Source organism: Dendropsophus ebraccatus, chromosome 12 (genome assembly GCF_027789765.1).
Source record: "Dendropsophus ebraccatus isolate aDenEbr1 chromosome 12, aDenEbr1.pat, whole genome shotgun sequence".
NCBI classification, from domain to species: Eukaryota; Metazoa; Chordata; class Amphibia; order Anura; family Hylidae; genus Dendropsophus; species Dendropsophus ebraccatus.
Window position 1 is genome coordinate 77,459,135 of NC_091465.1, and position 25,061 is coordinate 77,484,195.

The window sequence follows — 25,061 nt, forward strand, 5'->3', positions numbered from 1 at the left end:
TGCCTTCTCTCTGTGAGCGCTCAGATGGCCTGGGATACACAGGACTTCCTGTTTTCTGAGTCTATGTGAAAAAAAAAAAAAAGAGTCTGAAAACAGGAAGTGCCGTTGTTTCCATGATAACTAAAAAAAAAAAGTAATGTATGTTAATTGCAAACTTGCTTTATATTACATCTACTGCTGATTTAGATTTTGAAAGTAACAATAGTGACACTTTAAAAAAAATATGATTTCAATAGTAAACAAAAATTTTTTTTAATCATTTTTGACCAATTATTTAAATCATGAAAATTTTCTATAGAGATAAAAGAGATGAATTTTTAATGTTAAGCCTGGTAGACATCTTCCTATTGTTGGTCAGTAGTACGCTCACTTAAGGATCTTTCGAACCTAGAGGAGAACGACCTTAAGAAACCTTGTTTAAAGTTTGGACTCATAAATACATAAATGATTGGATTGATGCAACTGTTAAGGCAAGCCAGGTTAATAATAGTAATATCCACTATAAAAGTTTCAAAGGTAATTTTATGATACATGGGTGTTAGCGGCCAGATGTAATATGGACACCAGCAGATAAAGAAACACAATATAACAGCGGTGATGATCCTGTACAGCCTACGAGATCTCTGGGATCCCTTACTTTTCCGAATTTGGAAGAAAATGATGACATAACTGATCACGATGATGAGAAAAGGGATCAGGAACATTACAAATAACCTGATCAGTTTAATAGTCTGAAATATGGGATCTTCATGTTCAAAAATAAACCTTTCTATTTCGGTACACCATTCACCTACAGTCAAACGATTATTAGAATAATACAAGTACACATAAACAGTCCAGAGCACGCTCAGCACCCAGACGATTGACGCTGTGATCGCCACTAGTTTCCGTGTCTTATTAACCTTCATCCAAAATGGCCATGTGACAGACATACAGCGGTCAATGCTCATGGCCATCAAAAGAAGAACACTGGCGCTCATGTTTAGAAGGAAAAGAAAAATGCTCAATTTACAACATACATCTGCTGTCCATAAATAATAGTAAACCACATTTACAATCCGAAGGAGAAGAGATGCGCAGCATAGGAAGTCCGCAATGGCCAGATTGAGGAACCACACGGCACTGACTGTCTTCTTCATCCTGAGTCCGGCAATCAAGATGACCAATCCGTTACTGATAGTCCCAAGAGCGCAAATGATGGCGTATAAAATAATTGATGTCTTCTCTATAACGTGATAGTTCCTGTATAACTCTATAGCCTCTGAAGTACAGGTGGGGTCATTTGTCCTTTAAAAAGATGTGATAAAAGAATTATACATATGAAGAGCAGGGGATGAAAGCTAAAGTGAGATCCCATAGATGTGCGAGGTCTCCCCATTACTCCCCCATCCTAGTATAGAAGGTCTCGAGGGGGGGGCCTCAATGTCCCTTCTGTTTTTTTCAACCAGAAGACCAGGTTTCTCTTTTACCACTTTCTCTTAGTTAACCCCAGTTAAAACAGAAATTGCTTGGGATCTCCGGAGCTGACACGTCATAACCCGGCTGCTGGACTATCCGCTCAGTCCGTCAGTGGCTGGGGTGGGGCGCAGCTCCAGCCCCTTATTGGCTTGGCAGCCAGTCCTTCAGCCGAGTCAAGAGGAAAATACCTTCCGGTGGGGGTCTAAGAGGGGTAAGTTAGTACTTGTAATCAATTTCCCTCCTGCCCCTGCCGGCTGCCAACTTTTATATTTTGCTGGACTTCTCCTTTAACCCCCAAATTCTGTAACCACTCTTGACCTTAAAGGAGAAGTCCGGCCAAAACTATTTTTTAATATGTTATTACTTGCGGAAAGTTGGACAAATTTCTAATGTACATTAATTATGGGAAATGCACATATATGGTTATTTCCCTTAATTTAGTAGATCAGGGAGACTTCAGATTCTCTAAAAAGAGATGACGTCACGAACCGGGGGGTGTAATTACAATGGATCGCCTGCAGGGGCGCACTATATATAGAAGTCAATGAGTACCATTGACTTCTATATATAGTGCGCCCCTGCTGGACACTCCATTGAAATTACAATGGATGTGTATGTACATGTAATACAGTATACAGTGTTTTTGATTGAATACATTTATGTAATACTTTGAGGAGCAAGTGTCCTTCCTCCCCAAAGTATTCCATTAATGTAATCAATTAGTATATAACAGTGAGCACGCCGCCACCGAACGCCCGCCGAACCGCCGCTCTGGACTACACTCAACTACTACTCTCATCAGAGAGAGTAGTAGCTGGGTTATATCGCCGCTGCCACCGCCGCTAATTTTGCTGAGGGGAGATGAGGCACCAAAACAGGACAACAAAGAGTTAATTTACAGCTACATTACAGGGCTATCTCCTCTGACAGTCAGCACTGACCTCTCTGACCTTTAAATACCCTTTCACACAGTTCCACACCGTGTAATCCTTTGTTCTCTGCTTTCTGCTGCTGACTAATCCCCCTCCTCCCCTCTTCATAGAACAGACAGGTCCCGACTGATGTAAAAGAGTCGCGATTTCCTAATAATGAGCAGTGGATGAGAGAAAGGAGGGGGGGGACCTGGTGAAAGTTTTTTTGAATGCAGATAATGGCATATTTGCCTAATAAACCCAATTACAAAGCTTCTTAAAATCGCCAGGACTATTGATTTCTGCAAAAAAAAGAAAAAAGAAAGAAACGACAGTGACTTTTTAACCCCTTAAGGACCGGACCTTAAAATTGCCTTAAGAACAGAGACAAATTTAATGAATATGACCAGTGTCACTTTATTCATTAATAACTTCGGGATGCTTTTACCTATCCGGCTGATTCTGAGATTGTTTTCTCGTGACATATGGTACTTTATATTTCTGGTAAATTGGAGTAGATACTTATAACAAATCTTTATGAACAAGAAAAAAAAACAAATAAGCGGGAGCAGCACAAGCCTCCAAAGCAAAGGAGCGCCTATTGGCTTTTGTGCGGTACTTATCAGCAGACAGTGGCGGTAGGATAAAGAAAAAAAAAGGGGGGGGGGAAACCCATGCGCCAAAAAGGAGGAGTTGCTGATCAGCAGCGTACTTACATGCAATGCTGATCAGCATTCAGCGGCGTTAGGGCACATAAAGGCACATTAAAAAAAAAAAACACTCCTTTAACCCTAAAGCAACTGATCAGTGTGTAATATACACTGATCAGCCAACAGGGGGCAGTAGAGCGAAGCTGGCAAAGATTGGCGAAGATAGACGACGGGGGAGCCCGAAGAGCCGATGATAGCCGAAGTTAGATGATGGGAAGCCGTCAGGAGCCGAAGTTAGACGATGCGGAGAAGAGGATGCCATGGGACCGCCTATCTTCGCTCCGGACGCCGTCATTTAAGGTGCTCAGTGACAGATCAAGCATCTGTCACTGAGCATGTGCCGACAGGCGGGGGTAAGCTCCTTACCTCCGTCCTGTCGGATCATCGATCTATGTGTAGAGTCTGCTCTCAGACAGGCTCTATACATAGATCGACAATAACACTGATCTATGCTATGCTATGGCATAGCATAGACCAGTATATGCAATCTAATGATTGCATATTTTACAGTAAATAAAAGTGTTAAAAAAAGTAATAAAAAAGTTTTGAAAAGTATTAAAGAAACCTTTATAAACCCCCCCATAAATGTTTAAAAGACCCCCTTGCCCATTATATAAATACAAATATAAATAAATAAATAAACATATTACATATCGTAGCGTGCAGAATTGTCCGATCTATTAAAATATAACATTATTGTTCCCGCACCGTGAGCGGAAACTACACCCCTCAAAGAATTCATTTATGGAGGGTAGCAAGTATTTGGACTCCACGTGTGGGTCAGGAAAGTTTTTTGCATTGTGCCATGAAATTGAAAAGAGATTTTATTTTTTTTAACAATTTAGCTACAATTTTCTCTACAAAAGTTGTTCCCCTATTTCTCCCAAGTACCCCATATGTAGTCACTAGCAGCTACTATAGCACCCACCAGGGCTCAGAAGGGAAGCACTGCCATTTTGTTATTCCATAGTGACTTTTTTAAAATTTGTTTTAAATTATTATTTTTTCAACTCTTGCCAAGGATCAGGATTGGTTATTTAATATTATTAAATATAAATAAAATTCTACGGATGATTTGATTAACCCCTTAATGGCAGATGACGTATATTTTACCATCACAAAGCTGGGGGAGTTCAGAGGGGTCGATTGACGCTCCCGCTAATTAAGACCGTTAAATGCAGCTGCATTTAAAAGTCCTCTATGGGCCTTTCCATGGGGTCTAGTGGCTGGATTACCCCCCCCCCCCCCCTTCTTCTTACTGGCCCAGGACTCAGCATCGGAATGATGCTGATCCAAGCTCGGTAATCAATTGATCCGGATCAATAGAGCACCAATCTCATGGATCACCGTTGTGAAATGCATACTACACTAATCTCTATGAGAGATCAGTGTAGTTATATAAGAAGTCCCCCAAGGGGATTTCTAACTAATGTATAAGTTTCTTTTTTAATAATAAATACAAATCCCCTCCCCTAATAAAAGTTTAAAATACCTAATTTTCCCATTTTATAAATAAAAATAAATAAATAATAATAAAAAAACATATTTGGTATTGCAGCATGGGTAATCGCCACATGTCAGTTTTACCATAGGAGGAACGGTGTAAAAACGAAACCTCCCCAAATAATTATATAAAAAATTGTTTTAAAAAAAAAAAAGAAAAGCAAAAACGAAAATCGGCTCCGTCTTTAAGGGGTTAAATTCTCCTGAAACAATTTTCGGGAAATTTACACATCTCTACCCATCATGTCAGTCATGTGATACAAGATATTCAAATTTCAGAGATGTTCCAATAAATCAGTACAGTGAAATGGTCTGTAATAAACTGCATTGCATGATGGATACCATTAGTGCCTGATGGATCTCATTGACTGACTTTAGGGACTGATGGGTTACATACAATTTCTGTAACCGGAAAATATAATTGCAATTGCGTATTTTTCTCTTTTAATTTGTGGAGCAGAGGATTCAATGACCCTAAAATAATTTTCTGTTGTATAATAAGGAACGGAAAGCATATAATGTACTTACGGGCCATCTTCAGTGTCGTTACAGGATTTCAGCGTATCTTTAATTAAAGCGTCCATTCTTAGTTTTTACCTAAAAGAAAATAGAAAAACTAAAAGTAATTGAAAGGAAAAACAGAAACAATACATAATTTGAGATTCAAAGGTATATCTAGGCTTTCCTTGGTTAGAGAACAGATATATTCTATTGTTTCTGTACTGTATTTAAAGGGGTTATCCAGTGCTACAAAAACATGGCCACTTTCCCCCTACTGTTGTCTCCAGATTGGGTGGGGTTATGAAACTTAGTTCCATTGAAGTAAATGGAGCTCAATTGCAAACCGCACCTGAATTGGAGACAACAGTAGGGGGAAAAGTGGCCATGTTTTTGTAGCGCTGGAAAATCCCTTTTAAAGGGGTTATCCAGTGCTACAAGAACATGGCCCCTCTCTTCCTGACACAACACGACTCTTGTCTCCAGTTCAGGTGTAATTTGCAATTAAGCTCCATTCACTTTAATGGAACTGAGTAGAAAACCCCACCCAAACTGGAGACAAGAGTGGTGCTGTCTCTGGAAGAAAGAGGCCATGTTTTTCTAGCACTGGATAACCCCTTTAACCCTTTTCTGCTCTGTACATATACTGCTGGGTCTCACAGGCTGTAACTGTCAGTGTAATATTGTCAGTTATACTATACAGCAGTCCCCTAAGGGGAAAACAAATGAACATAGAAAGAAATGTTTTAGAATAATAAAATGAAAAAATAAAATGAAAAAAAAAAAAAAAAAAAAATCCTCCTTTTTTATCCCTGATGACTTTGGCACTGTAGACCCCCTCCGTGACATCATTGTCTGGGCCCCTGTCTGGGGTTTTCTAATGTTTTACTATTTTAATTAGCAGTTTTTGCGTCATAGCTGCGGGGGTCCTATCTGCTAAGTGACAGGAGGTGTTCCTGTAACTTATACTTAAACGCTGCGGTCTGCCATTGAGGGTGAGATAGCAGCTGGTCCTCACCGGCTAGGGTGTCCCTGATGAAGGTGTCCGTGTACACTGAAATGCATAGGATAACTTCTGGCTTGCACTAGGATCCACACCTAAGGAGAGTGACGTCACTCAGGATCCCACTTTTTTGCCACGGAAAACTGGACTGTGTGAACTTATGTGCAGTGCAACCGGCCGGAGCATCTGCCGAGTTCAGAAGATTTCTTCCCATTGATTAACTTCTCTACACTGCATAAAAGCTGGATGTGGACTTTGGCTGGACTCTATTGATATCGGCATCTGGGCAAGTGACATATTCACCTTTCCAGCTGGATTTCTATACAGGTATCTGTCACCTATATAATCCTGACCCTCCTTATTCTGACTGACCCACTATTTATCTGCACTGGGTGTATCTATATGTTTAGTGTTTGATCTGTATAATTGGGGGAATATAGGGTGTCCCCCACACACCTAGCAACATTTATATATTTTTGTATACAGCGCTAGTGAGCATATCAACACACGGTGTATACTAACACAGTGAGTTGACTGCATTACCAGTATATAATATCTACTAACATAACATGAAGATGAGTAGTGATACATTACAAACTTTGATTCTTCTATATCTGAAACCAGTATTCCAGGTAGGAGATAAACAGATACCTTATACCTTAGTACAGGGGTCCTCAACTGGCGGACTGCAGTCCGAACCCGGACCGTGGCGGCCAGCTGTCCGGACCCCGGCTGCCGCGCTGTTCCCTGCACAGTAAGTATCTATGAGCGCTCGTAGTGAGCGCTCATAGACACCGAGCAGCAGCAGCACTGACAGAGAGGACGCCATTGGCTCCCTCCCTGTCAGTCACCTCTCACCGGCCGCAGCGGGCACTAGAGGCCGCGCTCCCCCTCTAGTGTCGGCGCCGAGTGACATTCCTGCGCCTCTAGTGACCGCTGCAGTGCCGCACAGGAGGAAGAGAAGAGGACGCGCAGGACTTAGGTGAGTAAAGTGTTTGTTTTGTTTATGCTATATGGGAGGGGGGAGCGCACGGGGGGGCTATATACAGGGGGAGAGAGCACAGGGGGGCTATATACAGGGGGAGAGAGCACAGGGGGGCTATATACAGGGGGAGAGTGCACAGGGGGGCTATGTACAGGGGGAGAGAGCACAGGGGGGCTATATACAGGGGGAGAGAGCACAGAGGGGCTATATACAGGGGGAGAGAGCACAGGGGGGGCTATATACAGGGGGAGAGAGCACAGGGGGGCTATATACAGGGGGAGAGTGCACAGGGGGGCTATATACAGGGGGAGAGAGCACAGGGGGGCTATATACAGGGAGAGAGTGCACAGGGGGGCTATATACAGGGGGAGAGAGCACAGGGGGGCTATATACTGGGGGAGAGAGCACAGGGGGGCTATATACAGGGGGAGAGAGCACAGGGGGGCTATATACAGGGGGAGAGAGCACAGGGGGGCTATATACAGGGGGAGAGTGCACAGGGGGGCTATATACAGGGGGAGAGAGCACAGGGGGGCTATATACAGGGGGAGAGTGCACAGGGGGGGCTATATACAAGGGGAGAGCACAGGGGGGCTATATACAGGGGGAGAGAGCACAGGGGGCTATATACAGGGGGAGAGAGCACAGGGGGGCTATATACTAGGAGAGCGCACAGGGGGGCTATATACTGGGGGAGAGCACAGGGGGCTATATACTACAGGAGGAGAGTGCACAGGGGGACTATATACTACTGGCGGAGAGCGCACAGGGGCTATATACTACAGGGGGAGAGCGCACAGGGGGGCTATATACTACAGGGGGAGCTATATACAGGGGGAGAGAGCACAGGGGGACTATATACTACTGGGGGAGAGCGCACAGGGGCTATATACTACAGGAGGAGAGCGCACAGGGGGGCTATATACTACAGGGGGAGTTATAAACTACTAATTCAGTCACCCCCTGTGTACCTAGTTTTAAAGTGCCGGTGAGAGAGAGAAAATGACAGTTTTCCTGCTAATAAGCAGCAATTCTGTATGTAAATAGTTCTACAACGTTTGTGAAAAGTAACAAAACACGTTTCCTACTGATCTTCAGCTCGGACCTTCACCTGACAAAAGACCTCGGTAAGCGGACCTTCATTAAAGTTGTTGAGTACCCCTGCCTTAGTACTTATATCAGATTATAAATTATAACGTTTCACAATTCTAACCTCTATTGTTTTATATGCATGAAATAGTTTTGCACCATACTGTAACTTTCAATTACATCCCAATACATTCAAAGAAGTTCTACAGATAGATAGATAGATAGATAGATAGATAGATAGATAGGAGATAGATAGATAGTAGTGATGAGCGAATACTGTTCAATCGAATAGATATTCGATCGAATAGTGAGATATTGGAATATTCGATATTCGTATGAATATCCCGCGAATATTCGATACATATTCGATAAGCGTTCAAATTCCCCAGCTTCCGGTTTTACCCTCCAAATGGTCAAATAGATGTTTTTCACTAATCGAATACTTGTTCCCATGGACTTTAATGGGATCGAATATTCGCGGGACATTCGTACGAATATCGAATATTCGAATATCTCACTATACGCTCATCACTAATAGATAGATAGATAGATAGATAGATAGATAGATAGATACTTTATATCTTGGAGCAGCACTACTCAGGAACAGGGTAGGTGCCAGCAGGTATAGTCCAGACAAGACTTCCCTTAGTAATTGTAGAAAATCGCCCACAGCACTCCAAAGGTAACAGTTAAAGTGTTCTTTAGATAGATAGATAGATAGATAGATAGGAGATAGATAGATAGATAGATAGATAGATAGATAGATAGGAGATAGATAGATAGATAGATAGATAGATAGGAGATAGATAGATAGATAGATAGATAGATAGATAGATAGATAGATAGATAGGAGATAGATAGATAGATAGATAGATAGATAGATAGATAGATAGGAGATAGATAGATAGGAGATAGATAGATAGATAGATAGGTAGATAGATAGATAGATAGATAGATAGATAGATAGATAGATAGATAATAGATAGATAGGAGATAAATAGATAGATAGGTAGAAAGATAGATAGATAGATAGATAGATAGATAGATAGATAGATAGATAATAGATAGATAGGAGATAGATAGATAGATAGATAGATAGATAGATAGATAATAGATAGATAGGAGATAAATAGATAGATAGGTAGAAAGATAGATAGATAGATAGATAGATAATAGATAGATAGGAGATAAATAGATAGATAGATAGATAGATAGATAGATAGATAGATAGATAGATAGAAGATAGATAGATAGATAGATAGATAGGAGATAGATAGATAGGTAGATAGATAGGAGATAGATAGATGATAGATAGATAGATAGATAGATAGATAGGAGATGGATAGATAGATAGATAGATAGATAGATAGATAGATAGATAGATAGATAGAAGCTATGAGATGAATAGATGGGTTTCTTACCTGTTATTTGTTCCCCGCCAGGTTCTCCTACCTTTGGTCAGTGAGCAGAATAGATTCTATATGTATAAGTAGCTGCTCTCTATATATACTCATCTCTGGCCCGATCCATGTGACCCTTCTGCAAAGTGCAAACAATTATAATAGTGATGAATAATAGATATTATTCTATTATTTAGTCCATAACACAACATCCTCCAAGTGATAACAGGAAATTTGTAATATTAATTGTTAATACATATTTTTTTAAAAGCTGCAACATTGTAGCTTCTGTGTAATGCTGGGAGAGTTGATCTGAGGTCAAGTTGCTGATGAACTCATTGTGACTATCCCTCCAGCATTGAAAAAAAGCTACAATGTTGCAGATAAAGCCTGTCAGGGACTTGTTGACATCAGCTGTCTCAGACGGGAGGGGGGAGGGGAGACAGAGAGAAAGGATCACACACAGATTTTTATGTCTTCAGCAGAAAGTAGCAGCTGAGAACTGGGAGAAGGAGACTGAATAGATAATGGCAAGTATGGAAGGAATTGTTACTCTCACCATGGGCAGTAACATATCAAAAGTTATGTTTGAGTGGAATACCCCTTTAAGCTCCAAATCAGCAAAATGTGCAGCAGATGAAGTCTATTTATTCAAGTCTACTTTTCTCCAACCTGCAGACTTGGTTCCTGTCAATTAGAAATGAGCGAAGAAGCTAAAAATTTGTTTCGCAAGGTTCACAAATTTTGGGTCAGATTCCTAAAAATTTGTGAACTATAGTAGCAACAATAGTGGGACTATTTTAGAGTAGCAATTTTTTTTCAACAGCTGTTGATGTGACAATGTCAAAATTGGAAAATGACAAAAAAAATGTCAATCAGCCTGTCAATCATTCAATTTCTGCCATGGACAGCAGTGGACATTGGTGGACCAGCAGCGTAATATCAATCTTCAACCAAGACAGCAGTGGACATTGGTAAATGAGCACCCAGTGAGGTATTAAGATGGACACTGTGTTCACTGTGACTTCCTATAATGCACACCCAACACCCAGTGACTTCCTATAATGCACACCCAGCACCCAGTGACTTCCTATAATGCACACCCAGCACCCAGTGACTTCCTATAATGTACACCCAGCACCCAGTGACTTCCTATAATGCACACCCAGCACCCAGTGACTTCATATAATACACACCCAGCACCCAGTGACTTCATATAATGTACACCCAGCACCCAGTGACTTCCTATAATGCACACCCAGCACCCAGTGACTTCCTATAATGCACACCCAGCACCCAGTAACTTCCTATAATGCACCCGGCACCCAGTGACTTCCTATAATGCACACCCAGCACCCAGTGACTTCCTATAATGCACACCCAGCACCCAGTGACTTCCTATAATGCACACCCAGCACCCAGTGACTTCCTATAATGCACACCCAGCACCCAGTGACTTCCTATAATGTACACCCAGCACCCAGTGACTTCCTATAATGCACACCCAGCTCCTAGTGACTTCCTATAATGTACACCCAGCACCCAGTGACTTCCTATAATGCACACCCAGCACCCAGTGACTTTCTATAATGTACACCCAGCACCCAGTGACTTCCTATAATGCACCCCCAGCACCCAGTGACTTCCTATAACGCACACCCAGCACCCAGTGACTTCCTATAATGCACACCCAGTGACTTCCTATAATGCACACCCAGCACCCAGTGACTTCCTATAATGCACACCCAGCACCCAGTGACTTCCTATAATGTACACCCAGCACCCAGTGACTTCCTATAATGCACACCCAGCACCCAGTGACTTCCTATAATGCACACCCAGCACCCAGTGACTTCCTATAATGCACACCCAGTACCCAGTGACTTCCTATAATGGACACCCAGCACCCAGTGACTTCCTATAATGCACACCCAGCACCCAGTGACTTCCTATAATGTACACCCAGCACCCAGTGACTTCCTATAATACACACCCAGCACCCAGTGACTTCCTATAATGCACACCCAGCACCCAGTGACTAGGTATAATGCACACCCAGCACCCAGTGACTTCCTATAATGCACCCCCAGCACCCAGTGACTTCTTATAACGCACCCCCAGCACCCAGTGACTTCCTATAACGCACACCCAGCACCCAGTGACTTCCTATAATGTACACCCAGCACCCAGTGACTTCCTATAATGCACCCCCAGCACCCAGTGACTTCCTATAACGCACACCCAGCACCCAGTGACTTCCTATAATGTACACCCAGCACCCAGTGACTTCCTATAACGCACACCCAGCACCCAGTGACTTCCTATAATGCACACCCAGCACCCAGTGACTTCCTATAATGCACACCCAGTGACTTCCTATAATGCACACCCAGCACCCAGTGACTTCCTATAATGCACACCCAGCACCCAGTGACTTCCTATAATGTACACCCAGCACCCAGTGACTTCCTATAATGCACACCCAGCACCCAGTGACTTCCTATAATGCACACCCAGCACCCAGTGACTTCCTATAATGCACACCCAGTACCCAGTGACTTCCTATAATGGACACCCAGCACCCAGTGACTTCCTATAATGCACACCCAGCACCCAGTGACTTCCTATAATGTACACCCAGCACCCAGTGACTTCCTATAATACACACCCAGCACCCAGTGACTTCCTATAATGCACACCCAGCACCCAGTGACTTCCTATAATGCACACCCAGCACCCAGTGACTTCCTATAATGCACACCCAGCACCCAGTGACTTCCTATAATGCACCCCCAGCACCCAGTGACTTCTTATAACGCACCCCCAGCACCCAGTGACTTCCTATAACGCACACCCAGCACCCAGTGACTTCCTTCAATGTACACCCAGCACCCAGTGACTTCCTATAATGCACCCCCAGCACCCAGTGACTTCCTATAACGCACACCCAGCACCCAGTGACTTCCTATAATGTACACCCAGCACCCAGTGACTTCCTATAACGCACACCCAGCACCCAGTGACTTCCTATAATGTACACCCAGCACCCAGTGACTTCCTATAATGCACACCCAGCACCCAGTGACTTCCTATAATGCACACCCAGTACCCAGTGACTTCCTATAATGCACACCCAGCACCCAGTGACTTCCTATAATGCACACCCAGTACCCAGTGACTTCCTATAATGGACACCCAGCACCCAGTGACTTCCTATAATGCACACCCAGCACCCAGTGACTAGGTATAATGCACACCCAGCACCCAGTGACTTCCTATAATGCACACCCAGCACCCAGTGACTTTCTATAATGCACACCCAGCACCCAGTGACTTCCTATAATGCACCCCCAGCACCCAGTGACTTCCTATAACGCACACCCAGCACCCAGTGACTTCCTATAATGCACACCCAGCACCCAGTGACTTCCTATAATGCACACGCAGCACCCAGTGACTTCTTATAATGCACACCCAGCACCCAGTGACTTCCTATAATGCACAGCCAGCACCCAGTGACTTCCTATAATGCACACCCAGCACCCAGTGACTTCCTATAATGCACACCCAGCACCCAGTGACTTCCTATAATGCACACCCAGCACCCAGTGACTTCCTATAATGCACAGCCAGTGCCCAGTGACTAGGTATAATGAACAACACTCAGTTACTTGGTATACTAGACAATGGCTTCACTGCTCCCACAGAAAAGCACCCACAATCCACCCTCCTCTCCTCTCTGTCCCTATCTCTCTGTATTCCTTCCCTGCTCTATCTGCCTGCTGCAACCTGCTCTCCACTATACACAGCCGACTGGCCGCCTCCAGGAAGCCAATCACCTTATATAGAGAGTGAAGGGGAGGGGCTTGCAGGTGATTGGACAGGGCACATGGGATTATGGATCATCCCTTGCTCATGCTCAGTGACAGTACTTCAAGCTAACATGTATGGCCGCCATGTTTAGTGAATTTGGTAACGTATAGCTGTGAATTTGCTTCGCAGGACAAAGCAAATTGACAGCACGGTTTGCAGCGATTCGGGCTTTGTCACATTCGCTTCTACTGTCCATCATACAATCTCATTTTAGCAAATGATCAAAAATTTTTAGGGCCATCTCAGCTCTCTAACCACAGAAAGCTGTGCATCTAGATGAGTTTTTAAATATTTACTATAAATGACTGTTACCCATCCTGCTTCCTCCACTCAATTCCACTTAAGCTAAGACACAATGGTGAAAATTCTATAACCTGGAAAGAACCTGGATAGATCTGGGTTATTTTGCCCAATATTCTTTCTTTAAACAGATTTCACAATAACAGCTAAAACTTTAGTATTCAGGTTATTGTTGCCCAGGTAGATCACGGTATTGAAGGCAATTGTGGGGTAATGGATTAAGTCTAATTTTCACTAACTTCAATTTTAGATGGGAGATCCCTCATCAACTGTTTTAAATAATAATAATAATAATAATAACAATAATAATAATAATAAATCTTAATGATAGTAATTTTGTGAGTAAAAGAGTTTTCACTGCTCATTTGTAATGCATGGATTTCTTTATCCACTGCTCTCATCCCTCCCCCACAGGTCTCTTCTCCTCCAAACTCTATTTCCTGATCCCTCTCTAACCTATTAGCAATGTTATTTTATACATTTATTGATTTGCTTTCCACATTTACATAACAGCCAACAAAACACAGTAATCACTGAACTCAAGGAGAACAGCGAAAAAAATTCCAATGAAGTACTCAATCAAAAGTCTCCACTGATGCCCCCCAAAATTTAAATATGCAAAACAAGAGTCCGTGGAGCCTCAGTTACGAGTCTCAAAACACGGGATAGCCAGATATCTCTAGACTGTTGCCAACGGGGTGCCTCCATGATGGGGAGAGCACCACACCACCCTGATAAATAACCCCTTAAGTCCCACTCAGTTGCGAGTATTGGAACATAGACAGGGAAACAACAGGGTGGCCCCTTTTGTCAATGTCTAACTCATGGTGCGAGTATTGCGATCATGACAAGGGCTTGCCAAGGCAGGCTTCCACCCACAGACAGCCGTTTCAGGGTTTTTGCCCCTCGTCAGTGTGGAGTAGGATTCTGGCTAGTTGGGGCAAAAACCCCAAAACGGCTGTCTGTGGGTGGAAGCCTGCCTTTGCAAGCCCTTGTCATGATCGCAGTACTCGCACCTTGAGTTAGACATTGACAAAAGGGGCCACCCTGTTGTTTCCCTGTCTATGTTCCAATACTCGCAACTGAGTGGGACTTAAGGGGTTATTTATCAGGGTGGTGTGGTGCTCTCCCCATCATGGAGGCACCCCGTTGGCAACAGTCTAGAGATATCTGGCTATCCCGTGTTTTGAGACTCGTAACTGAGGCTCCACGGACTCTTGTTTTGCATATTCACATTCACATAACAGCACACAAATCCAAGGAGAAAAAGAAAGGATATATCACCACCTCTTTAAATCAGTATGACATATTCCCACTCTTGGCTAAACTCCCCCCTCCCACCCCCACCCCTCTTGTGGACCAGCCCCCCAAGCCCTTCAGTCATATAACATTGCCTATGGCCAGCAGGGTACACATGTGTTAGGTTCAGCCATAGGAATGAAGGTAAGGGTTAAGAAACTTTGAGCCTGCCCAGGGCACCTGCCAAGTCCACCTTCAAATACCAGTCTGTCTGCCGGAACGGTGAAATGGTTTGAGCAATTTCTTGATCACTAAGGGATGCGCACATAAATGGTTTCCATTTAGTAATAAATTGTTCTGTTCTTTTTGTCTTACATTGTTCAGCGTCCAGCTGATCCATCCTCAGGTAATGTTTTACTTGTGCAACTATCGCAGAAATAAGGGGTGTGGTCGGCTGAAGCCAGTTAGCCAGGAGGCATCTTTTGGCCACCAAAATAAAAATGTGCATGAGATGTGACATCGGTCTATCTTCTTCAGGAATATGAAGTAGAATGGCTTTAGCTTGGACTGGTAGATGCTGGCGCAATTTGGAGTCTAGCATGTTCTGTAAAGACCACCAGTATAGGTCTAATTTTGGGCATGTCAGTAACCAATGGAGGAGATCAGTGTTCGGGGTGTGACATCGTGGGCACGCCGTTAGGCGACTAGGATCTGTGGGCGTGCTCGGCAGGGAAAATCCGTAGAGGGCATGATGGAGTATTTTAAATTGAGTTTTCCTCCATCGTTCATTTATTACCGCTGCCCTGACTGATCCCCAACTTTTCAGTATGTGTTCAGTTAGGTCTGGTTCCCCCAACTTACGTTCCCAATAGGTGAATAGTTGGGGTTCCAGGGAGGCAAGGCCCTCTTTCCTTAGGTCCTGGTAAAGGAATGATAAAGAATGGCTCTGCTCCTCCCCTCCTATATAGCGATCCAGGGCCCCTGATTGGGTTTCCTTGGTCCAATCTTTGAGGCGAGAGAGAAGAAATTAGTTCACCCGCTTAAAGGTCAAGAAATGATTAGGCCCTAATCCTTTTGCCTCTCTTCAAACGTTTCTATTATTGATGTTGTGGGAACATAGCCCTTGAATAAAATAAATGAAAACCTAGCCATTTCCGTTTACGTCTTTATTTGAGTCCATTTCTGCTCTATACCCTTCATGCTTATCTGTGGTTTCCTGCGGTTTATAAATGAGAGCCATCTCTGAGGCGATATCCAAAGCTGGAGAAAAGGCCAGCTATATAGTATGCATAAGGTATAGTGTGTATAGTATAACAATCCCTATTATTAAACCATATCATTACAATTTCTCCATATTCAATAAGAAATGTGGAGGTTTTGACCTTCAGCAGCTTCTGTACTATATAAACTAATAAAAGATACAATAAATGTCATCAATACCGTGTTTCCCCAAAAATAAGCCAGCGCCTTATATTAATTTTTTAGTTCCCAAAGAGGCACTACATCTTTGGGGGAAGTCTTATTTCTCTCTACCACCTGCATATGCCCCCCCTCCCACCAGGGGAGAGAGGGAGGTGAGCGGCACCAGTCAACCATGGGGAGGGTGAGAGAGGTGAGCGGCACCAGACAACCATGGGGAGGGTGAGAGAGGTGAGCGGCACCAGACAACCATGGGGAGGGTGAGAGAGGTGAGCGGCACCAGACAACAATGGGGAGGGAGGGAGGGTGAGAGAGGTGAGAGGTACCAGACAAGCACGGGGAAGGAGAGAGGTGAGCGATATGGAATAAACATGGGGAGGGAGGGTGAGAGGTGTGAGGCACCACAAAGAGCATGGGAAGGGAGGGTGAGAGAGGTGAGAGGTACCAGACAAGCACGGGGAGGGAGAGTGAGGGAGGTGAGTGGTACCAGACAGGAATGGGGAGGGAGAGAGGTAAGAGGAATGGGGCAAGCACAGGGAGGGAGAGAGGTGAGCAATATGGGTCAAGGACGGGGAGGGAGGGAGGTGAGCAGCACGGGACAAGCATGGGTAGGAAGGGAGGGGGGTGAGCGGCACAGGACAAGCATAGGAAGAGAGGGAGTTGAGCAGCACTGGACAGTGCATGGGGAGGAAGGTGGTGAGCGGCAGCAGGTGGTGGCCGGCGGGCAGGCAGGTGGTGGTGGTGGACAGCCTTACTTTCAGGGGGACGCCTTACTTTCGGGTGTGGGTGGTGGGGTGCCTTATTTTTGGGGGGACGCCTTACTTTCGGAGGGGGGGGGGGCTTATTTTTGGGGGTATGCCTTACTTTAGGTGAGTTGCGTGTCTTATTTTAGAAAGATGTCTTATTGTCTACTATGTTATCTACTCTATAAGAAAAAGAACATCCCAACATTTCAATCTGATCTCTTGTCCCCTGGAGGTAAATTGTTAGCTGAGGATAGAAAAGAGGCACAAATTTTCAAAATGTTTTATTCATACATCTTATTTTATAGCAATAATATACATTTATTTATTTATTGTATTTGTTGTTGTTATTATTATTATTATTATTATTATTATTATTATTATTATTATTATTATTACACATGCAACAGCACATTGATGGTTGTTATCATATCATACTTATCATATGATATTTAATGGACTGCCGGCCAAAGTGTATTGTGGCTTGAGGAAGTTCCCAGTGCAAATTATCTTTATTGTTTAGATTGCAAATAATTGATCTTAAGCGTTCTGAATACATCTCAAATTATTATATATTCCTCTAATCTTCTGAATGTGAAGCAGCGCTGGTATAAGGTAATTAGGTGGTCCAGCAGATTTAAGCCTCAACCTCAGACCATTATATATCCTGTAGATGTACAGGATCCATAGCACTCCAGCAATTCCAATTTCAAATGTGAGATTTATTCAAAATAACTCAACATTTCCACAACTTCCTGCCTCCATTTTCAAGGGATTTTTACTCTGATCTTACCCTTCTTTGATATACGAAAGCACTGGCGATTATTCTGCCCTTGCTACATAATAACAGAGGGGGGTGGGGGTGGTAGTTGATAGAACCTCTTCACCCCAAACCTTCCTGATCTCTGCCATATAGTCCTCAGATGATATGCGTTTTTATTTTGTTTCTTAACTAAATGTGACTGATTATAAGAGAGCTATGCCACATCGGACTAACCCACATGACTCTAAACCTATCATACAAAGAACTAATACTTATAAAATAACATGCATTACATATTTTATATTAATGGAGCCTTTAATGGACATTAATAATGAGATATTATCCCCTCTTCAGTTTTTCTGTACAAAACATGAAGGGGGACATTCATCAAGGTCCCGCCCGAGGCATACACCCTTCCCCCTTCTCCCTGGTGTACGCTTGCCATATGACCTGCACGCCTGGTGGGCGGGCAGGTGGAGCTTGGGGGAGGGGGAGGAGCGGGGGAATGGGGGCAAGGCAAGGCCTCCTTCCGCGCCTTATTTATAATGATTTACGCCTGCTCGCAGGTGCAAATCATGATCCAAATCTACACCTGCTGGAAACCAGACACCAGACTTGGTACACCTTTTAGTGAATTTGGCAAGGAAAAATGGGACGGGGCCCCCAGAAGTGTTTCAGCCTTAGCTTCAGTGTTAGTTTCAGTCTTAATGCCTGCCCCATTGTGCCAATCCAGCCCGCCCCCTCCATTGATTTTCATTAGGGGCAGGCTCGGCGCGATCAGGGAAGGGCAGCACTCCTAACAGTGCTCAAGGCTGTGGATTCAACTATTAACTGCACGGAAACAGCACCCGGAATGAAGGTACAAGACATACCTTCCTCCTCAACGCCCCGTGTGCATTAGGGTGCTATCACCGGGTTACATTTGTTTAACCTGCTGATAGTTCTCCTTGAATGTGAACATACCATTGGCATAATTTTCTTCTTGTGCACTGGCCCGCTCTATGAACTGGAGAAGAACCCGGCACCCCCCAGTGTAATTCTATCCTCTCCCCATGGTGATGCGCCTTCTTTTGAACCAAGCATCCAAGGGAAGCAGCCAAGAGGGGATGGGACATCATTACACAGGGGAATGCCAAGCCCACCTCCAGTGCATACTGCGGACCGGTGCACAAGAAAAAAAAGGCACATACCATGCGAACTGGGTAGCGGTTTGAAAAAGGAACCATGCCACTGGGATCTCCACACCTGTGCCGACATCAACATGGTAATGTAAAAAAAAAGAAGAAGGAATTGCTAGATGGTGCATTCACTTTAAGAAATATGTTTAACATAAAAAAACTTAATTAAACAATAACTAATTTTTAATGACACCGTCCCTTTAACCTTTTCCTGCATCAGAGCAGGAATGTACGTCCTGATGCGGTTGGGGGAATTCTGAACCGTTGGGATCTAGGCTGCTATCTGTAGCCCAGGACCACGGCTATTAGTGGGCGCAGGCGATGGCCACGACCACTAATTATACATTTAAATGCAGCTGTCAAAACTCTTTCCCTGGTGTCTAGTGGGGGATTACCTGCCGAATGGACTGCAGGAAAGATCTTGGATTAAAGCAGCTATCTGAAGGTACGAGCGGTTTGGGGGGGTCAGATTGTGGGTACAGAGTCGCTTTAAAGTATACTGTGGGGGGGGGGGAGTGTTTTTATTAATAAAAAATCCCTTCCCCTAATAAAAGTTTGAATCACCCCCCTTTTGCCATTTTATAAATAAAAATAAATAAATAAACAAACATATTTGGTATTATTGCATGCGTAATCAATTCCAGAAAAATTTTAATAAAAATTGATCAAAAATTCGCATATACGCAAGCAAGGTCATAGTGCAAAAAATGACTCCAGCCCCATAGACCAAAGGATAAAAGCGTTAAAAATAGAGGGAATAGAGAAATTTTAAACACATTTACTTTTTTAAAAGCAGTCAAGTAAAATAAAGTTATATAAATTACATAAAAAATCGTTGTAATCGTACTGACTTTAGGAACATATATAACATGTCATATCTTACTATAGAACGAATGGCGTAAACACGAAACCCCCCAAAATAAAAACGAATTCCTTTTTTTTTTCAATTTCACTGCACAAATAATTTTTTTCTGGTTTCACTGGTTTCCCATACTTTATGGGAAAGTTTGCCATTGCCAAGTAAAATTGGTGGCACAAAAAATAAGGGCTCATGTGGGTTTGTAGGTGAAAAAAATGCAAGCCTTTTAAACATGAGGAGGAAAAAAACGAAAACGCAAAAACATAAATTAGCCTAGTCCTGAAGGGGTTTAGAATTCCCTTTGTAGGTCAGTAGGTTGGTCGTTTAAGGTCCTTTTGAGTCTGGAGGGGATTGATCTGAAGAAACCTTGTTTAATGTCCGGAGTCATAAAAACATAAATGATTGGGTTCAGACAACTATTAAGGCAAGCCAGGGTAGTGATAACAAGGTCAACTAAAAAGGCTTCAAAGGCAATCTGATGATACATGGGTGTCAGCGGCCAGATGTAATATGGACACCAGCAGATAAAGAAACACAATATAACAGCGGTGATGATCCTGTACGGCCTCTGGGATCTCTGGGGTCTCTTACTATATATAAGTTTGAAGAAAATGGTGACGTAACTGGTCAAGATGATGAGAAAAGGGATGACAAACATTGTAAATAACCGTATTAGAATAATAGTCTGAAAATTAGGATAACCATAATATGACCTATCTATATTGAAACACCATTCATTAATATTCAATGAATGATTCAAATGATACATAAACACGAAAACAGTCCAGAGCGCACTCAGACACCAGATGCATACAGCTGTGACTATCACTAGTTTACGTGTCCTATTAATCTTAACCCAAATTGGCCATATGACCGATACCCAGCGATCAATACTCATAGCTGTCAACAGAAGAACACTGGCACTAATATTTAGAAGGAAAAGAAAAATGCTCAATATACAAGATATTATTGTTGTCCATAGAGAAACGCTAACTCCATTTACAATTCGCAAAGAAAGAGAAGCACAGCAGAGGAAGTCCGCAATGGCCAGATTGAGGAACCACACGGCACTGACTGTCTTCTTCATCCTGAATCCGGCAATCCAGATGACCAATCCATTACCGATAATCCCAAGGGTGCAAATGATGCTGTATAAAGTAATTGATATCTTCTTAATTATGTGATAATTCATGTACAAAGCCATTGCACTTGGATTACAAACTTGGTAATTAAACCTTTAAAAAGAAATAAAATATGGTAGCAGTTAGGTTCATGAAGAATTTATTATATACATAAAGAACAGGAGGTGAAAACAATAGTCGGATTACATTGGTGTTTTGAGCAGTGGGATCCTCTGACCAAGATTTCTTTTTCTGAATCAGAATTTTAGAAAATTATATTGGTTGAATTTAGTAAGAAGCAGAAGATTCTGTCAAATGTGTGAGTCTTATATATGTCTGCAACTCAACTCACATTAATTGGGTCCAATACAGTTAAAGTCTGGCCAGACCCATTTTTTGTTTACCAAGTGCCGGGAAGGGGGAGGATAAAAGAAGTAATATGCTCTTACCTCCCCCACTCCAGCGCTGATAGCCGCATAACACTGCTCCAATCCCTGGGTCCCCGACCACTTCTTGGTTTGAGCGGGAACTCGGTTTGTGACATGTGACTCCCACCTCCATCCGGGGTCCCCCCTCCACCGCTGACTGGCTGGATCAGGCGAGGTAAGAGAGTGTTATTTCTTGTATCCTCCCCCTCCTCGGCACTTGCTAAAAAATTTGTCTGCTCAGACTTTTCCTTTTACTAGCATCCAGAAATAAATGATAATGCTGCATGCATTCCAACTTACACTCTCACATCCACGGGCAGCCAGCCTATAAACTATTCAGTGAGTAGGAGGCACAGATCATATGCCTTTATTGTTTTCATGACAAGATGCATGCCATGTGTGCTGGTGTTTGTTTTCTTATGACCATATTGTTCAGACCACATCACATTGTTGGTGGATTACCTCTCGTGATCTACCCCCCCCCCCCCCCCTTAATAGTCTGTAAGCTCATGCATGTGAGAAGGGTCCTCACACCTCATGTACTATATGGATAATTATACGTATATCTCTGTAATGTCTGATTTTTGTCTATGTATGTACCCCCAGAATTGTAAAGTGCAGCGGACTCTGTTGGCGCTATATAAATAAAAAAATATTATTATTATTTTTTTTTTATTGAAAATGCTTTATAATAACAAAATATCAATATAAATTTAAAAAAGTAGAAAGAGAGGAGTAAAGATAAACATAATCAATATTAGAAAATGTCGAGAGAGATGTCTTCAAATACAAAGCCATTCAAATGGTCAGCAAGGTAAGTGAATTCTTATCAAAGTAATGCACAAGTTTTTACCAAAACTGAGGGCTGACCTGGATAGGCAACCACTGCAAGGAGCACCCTAAGATTTTATGGATACTATCCCTAACTACCAATTTCTACATTCATAAGGTTTTACTTACAGTGAGACCCTTATTATCTAAGTATCCTAACTAGAGATGAGCGAACCGGGTTCGGGTTTCAGTCGATCCGAACCCGAACGTTCGGCATTTGATTAGCTGGGGCTGCTGAACTTGGATAAAGCTCTAAGGTTGTCTGGAAAACATGGATACAGCCAATGACTATATCCATGTTTTCCACATAGCCTTAGGGCTTTATCCAACTTCAGCAGCCACCGCTAATCAAATGCAGATCGTTTGAGTTTGGATCGACTCGAACGCGAACCCAGTTCGCTCATCTCTAATCCTAACACTTTATATAACTCCCCCTTGAAGATTTTAACTCTCGGTCAAGTCAAGTCAGCGAGGGCCACCCACTAACTAGACTAGCACAATCTACCACACATGTCCCACTTAAAAAGGATATACCCAGTAGGATGTCAAGGTTTCACTGTGGGCTCAAACTCATTTATAATGAAGCTCTACGCCCTCATGCTTTTTCCGCTGCTTCCCATAGTCGTGCTATTTTCTGTTATACTAGAGTGTCCAGGATTCACATCGGGCATAGATCCATATATAATGGCCCTGATGTTAAATACCCAACACATTATTACACTCCAAGCTGATCACAAACATAATATATATGTCTGCCTCCTTCTAATACTTATCTATATTTAGTTACCCTAGATGTTGTTTTGGGACAGCAGGAGGTCTCACTCCGAGCTCCAGCCAACTATCAGCAAGCTGTATACTCTAGGTTCCCCCCCACCTCCTCCCAGTATAGTGAGACAGTGTAGCGTAAAGTTCAGTGCCTGTAGGTGGGCTGCACTCACGGCCACCAGATCTGACCGCATCCCTTCCCTCCATCCTTTGGCCAATCCACATTCCCCTCTCCCCAACTAAATCTAAGACCACCAATAATTAATCCCTGTTCTCTGATTAGCCCCTTTCTATAGAAATAATAGGCGGCCTCCAGGTCAACCCACAGCGTACAATTGTATTATACCAGACCTCTCACTCGATAATTAACACCACCATCCTCTCTCAATCCATAAAGGCTCTAAACTTTTTATTATGCCTCCCATTCCTACCATAGATATTTTTTTTTCCTTTTCTCCCCCATTCATCCCATCCCTCCCCCCCCCCCCAGAAAGAAGGAGACAAAATTATTATTATTATTAATTATTATTATTATTATTATTATTATTATTATTATTATTATTATTATCCCTTATGCCTAGTTATCAGCAGCATGGACTGCGAGCAAAAGAGAAAGACATTTAGAAAAGTAATTATTGGGCACAATTCCTGCACGATAATCATTTTTTATTTTTTTTTCTTTAATTGCACTTAAACTTTATCATAGCAGCACATACACAGTGTATGTCTCTCATCAGAATTGTGTGAATCAGAATTGGCTTCCTACTCAGAATTGAATTCTACACATCATTAAAATAAACCCTCTAAAACCTAAAAACGTTTCGGTGGCCCATGCCACCATTTTCAAGCGTTGAAAATGCTTGAAAATGGTTGCATGGGCCACCGAAACGTCGCGCTTGTGTTTGCTGTTAATTTCCACATGTTCTTTTGAATAAATCACCTCACGATTTTGGCATACATCTGGAGTGCTGTGGACTTTTCTACATTTAGATAGATAGATAGATAGATAGATAGATAGATAGATAGATAGATAGGAGATAGATAGATAGATAGATAGATAGATAGGAGATAGATAGATAGATAGATAGATAGATAGATAGATAGATAGATAGATAGATAGAGAGATAGATAGGAGATAGATAGATAGATAGATAGATAGGAGATAGATAGATAGATAGATAGATAGATAGATAGATAGATAGATAGGAGATAGATAGATAGATAGATAGATAGATGGGTTTCTTACCTGTTATTTGTTCCCCGCCAGGTTCTCCTACCTTTGGTCAGTGAACATATAAGATCCTTTGTGTATAAGTAGCTTCTCTCTTTATATACACATCTCTGGCCCAATCAGTGTGACCCTTAACCAAAGTGCAAACAATTATGAAAATAATGAATAATTGATATATTTTATTATTTAGTCATGAACACAACATCCTCCAAGTGATAAGGAAATAAAACTTTTTCAATTCTTACTTTTTTAAACATTTCCGCTTCTTATCCTTTGTACATTTTTGTTTAAACACAGTATTACCAGGAGAGTGCACAGTGCAGGGCTATTGTCCCCGCCTCCTCTGTGACATCCCTGCAAGGACACATGACCTTTTTGGATCTATGCTCTGACTAAGCGCACCCAAAAAGATCATGTGACCTCACAGGGACATCACAGAGCAGGCGGGGTCAGTGGCTGTTCCCTGTCTACTTTCCCTGTATTTGAAGAGGAGGCGGCACAGTCGCGGCATAGAATGATAGTGCTGCCGTGATGTCACGATTCCGGCGGCAGTCCTTACTACAATGCCCTCTACGGAGTTAGCCTGGAAGAAGTACCCCTTTGATTGATTTTTTTGACATTTTTTTTTTAATATGAAATGCAATGCTATAATTTCAGGGTCTTGGTGTTTTCCTTGAAAACTACAGTTGATGCTACAAAAATAAGACCATTTGCTTGGTGTAAATACTGATTGACCAGCAGCCATACACGCCCC

At 42.6% G+C, this 25,061-nt stretch overlaps 2 protein-coding genes across 2 annotated transcripts; both read right to left on the reverse strand.

Moving 5' to 3' along the window:
* Positions 1-344: 344 nt before the first annotated feature.
* LOC138768781 (C3a anaphylatoxin chemotactic receptor-like) lies at positions 345-15,570 on the reverse strand. The gene is made up of 2 exons (XM_069946738.1): positions 15,233-15,570; positions 345-1,287 (listed from the first exon to the last, which is right to left on the reverse strand). Exons 1-2 carry the CDS (start codon positions 15,568-15,570, stop codon positions 345-347), a joined length of 1,281 nt encoding a protein of 426 aa, XP_069802839.1.
* Positions 15,571-20,220: 4,650 nt separating this feature from the next.
* Positions 20,221-21,317, reverse strand: LOC138768783 (chemerin-like receptor 1; the record flags this gene model as incomplete). Its single annotated transcript, XM_069946739.1, has 2 exons — positions 20,221-21,102; positions 21,291-21,317. Coding segments are annotated over 2 exons (909 nt in total), but the record flags the coding sequence as incomplete, so codon positions are not given.
* Positions 21,318-25,061: the final 3,744 nt, after the last annotated feature.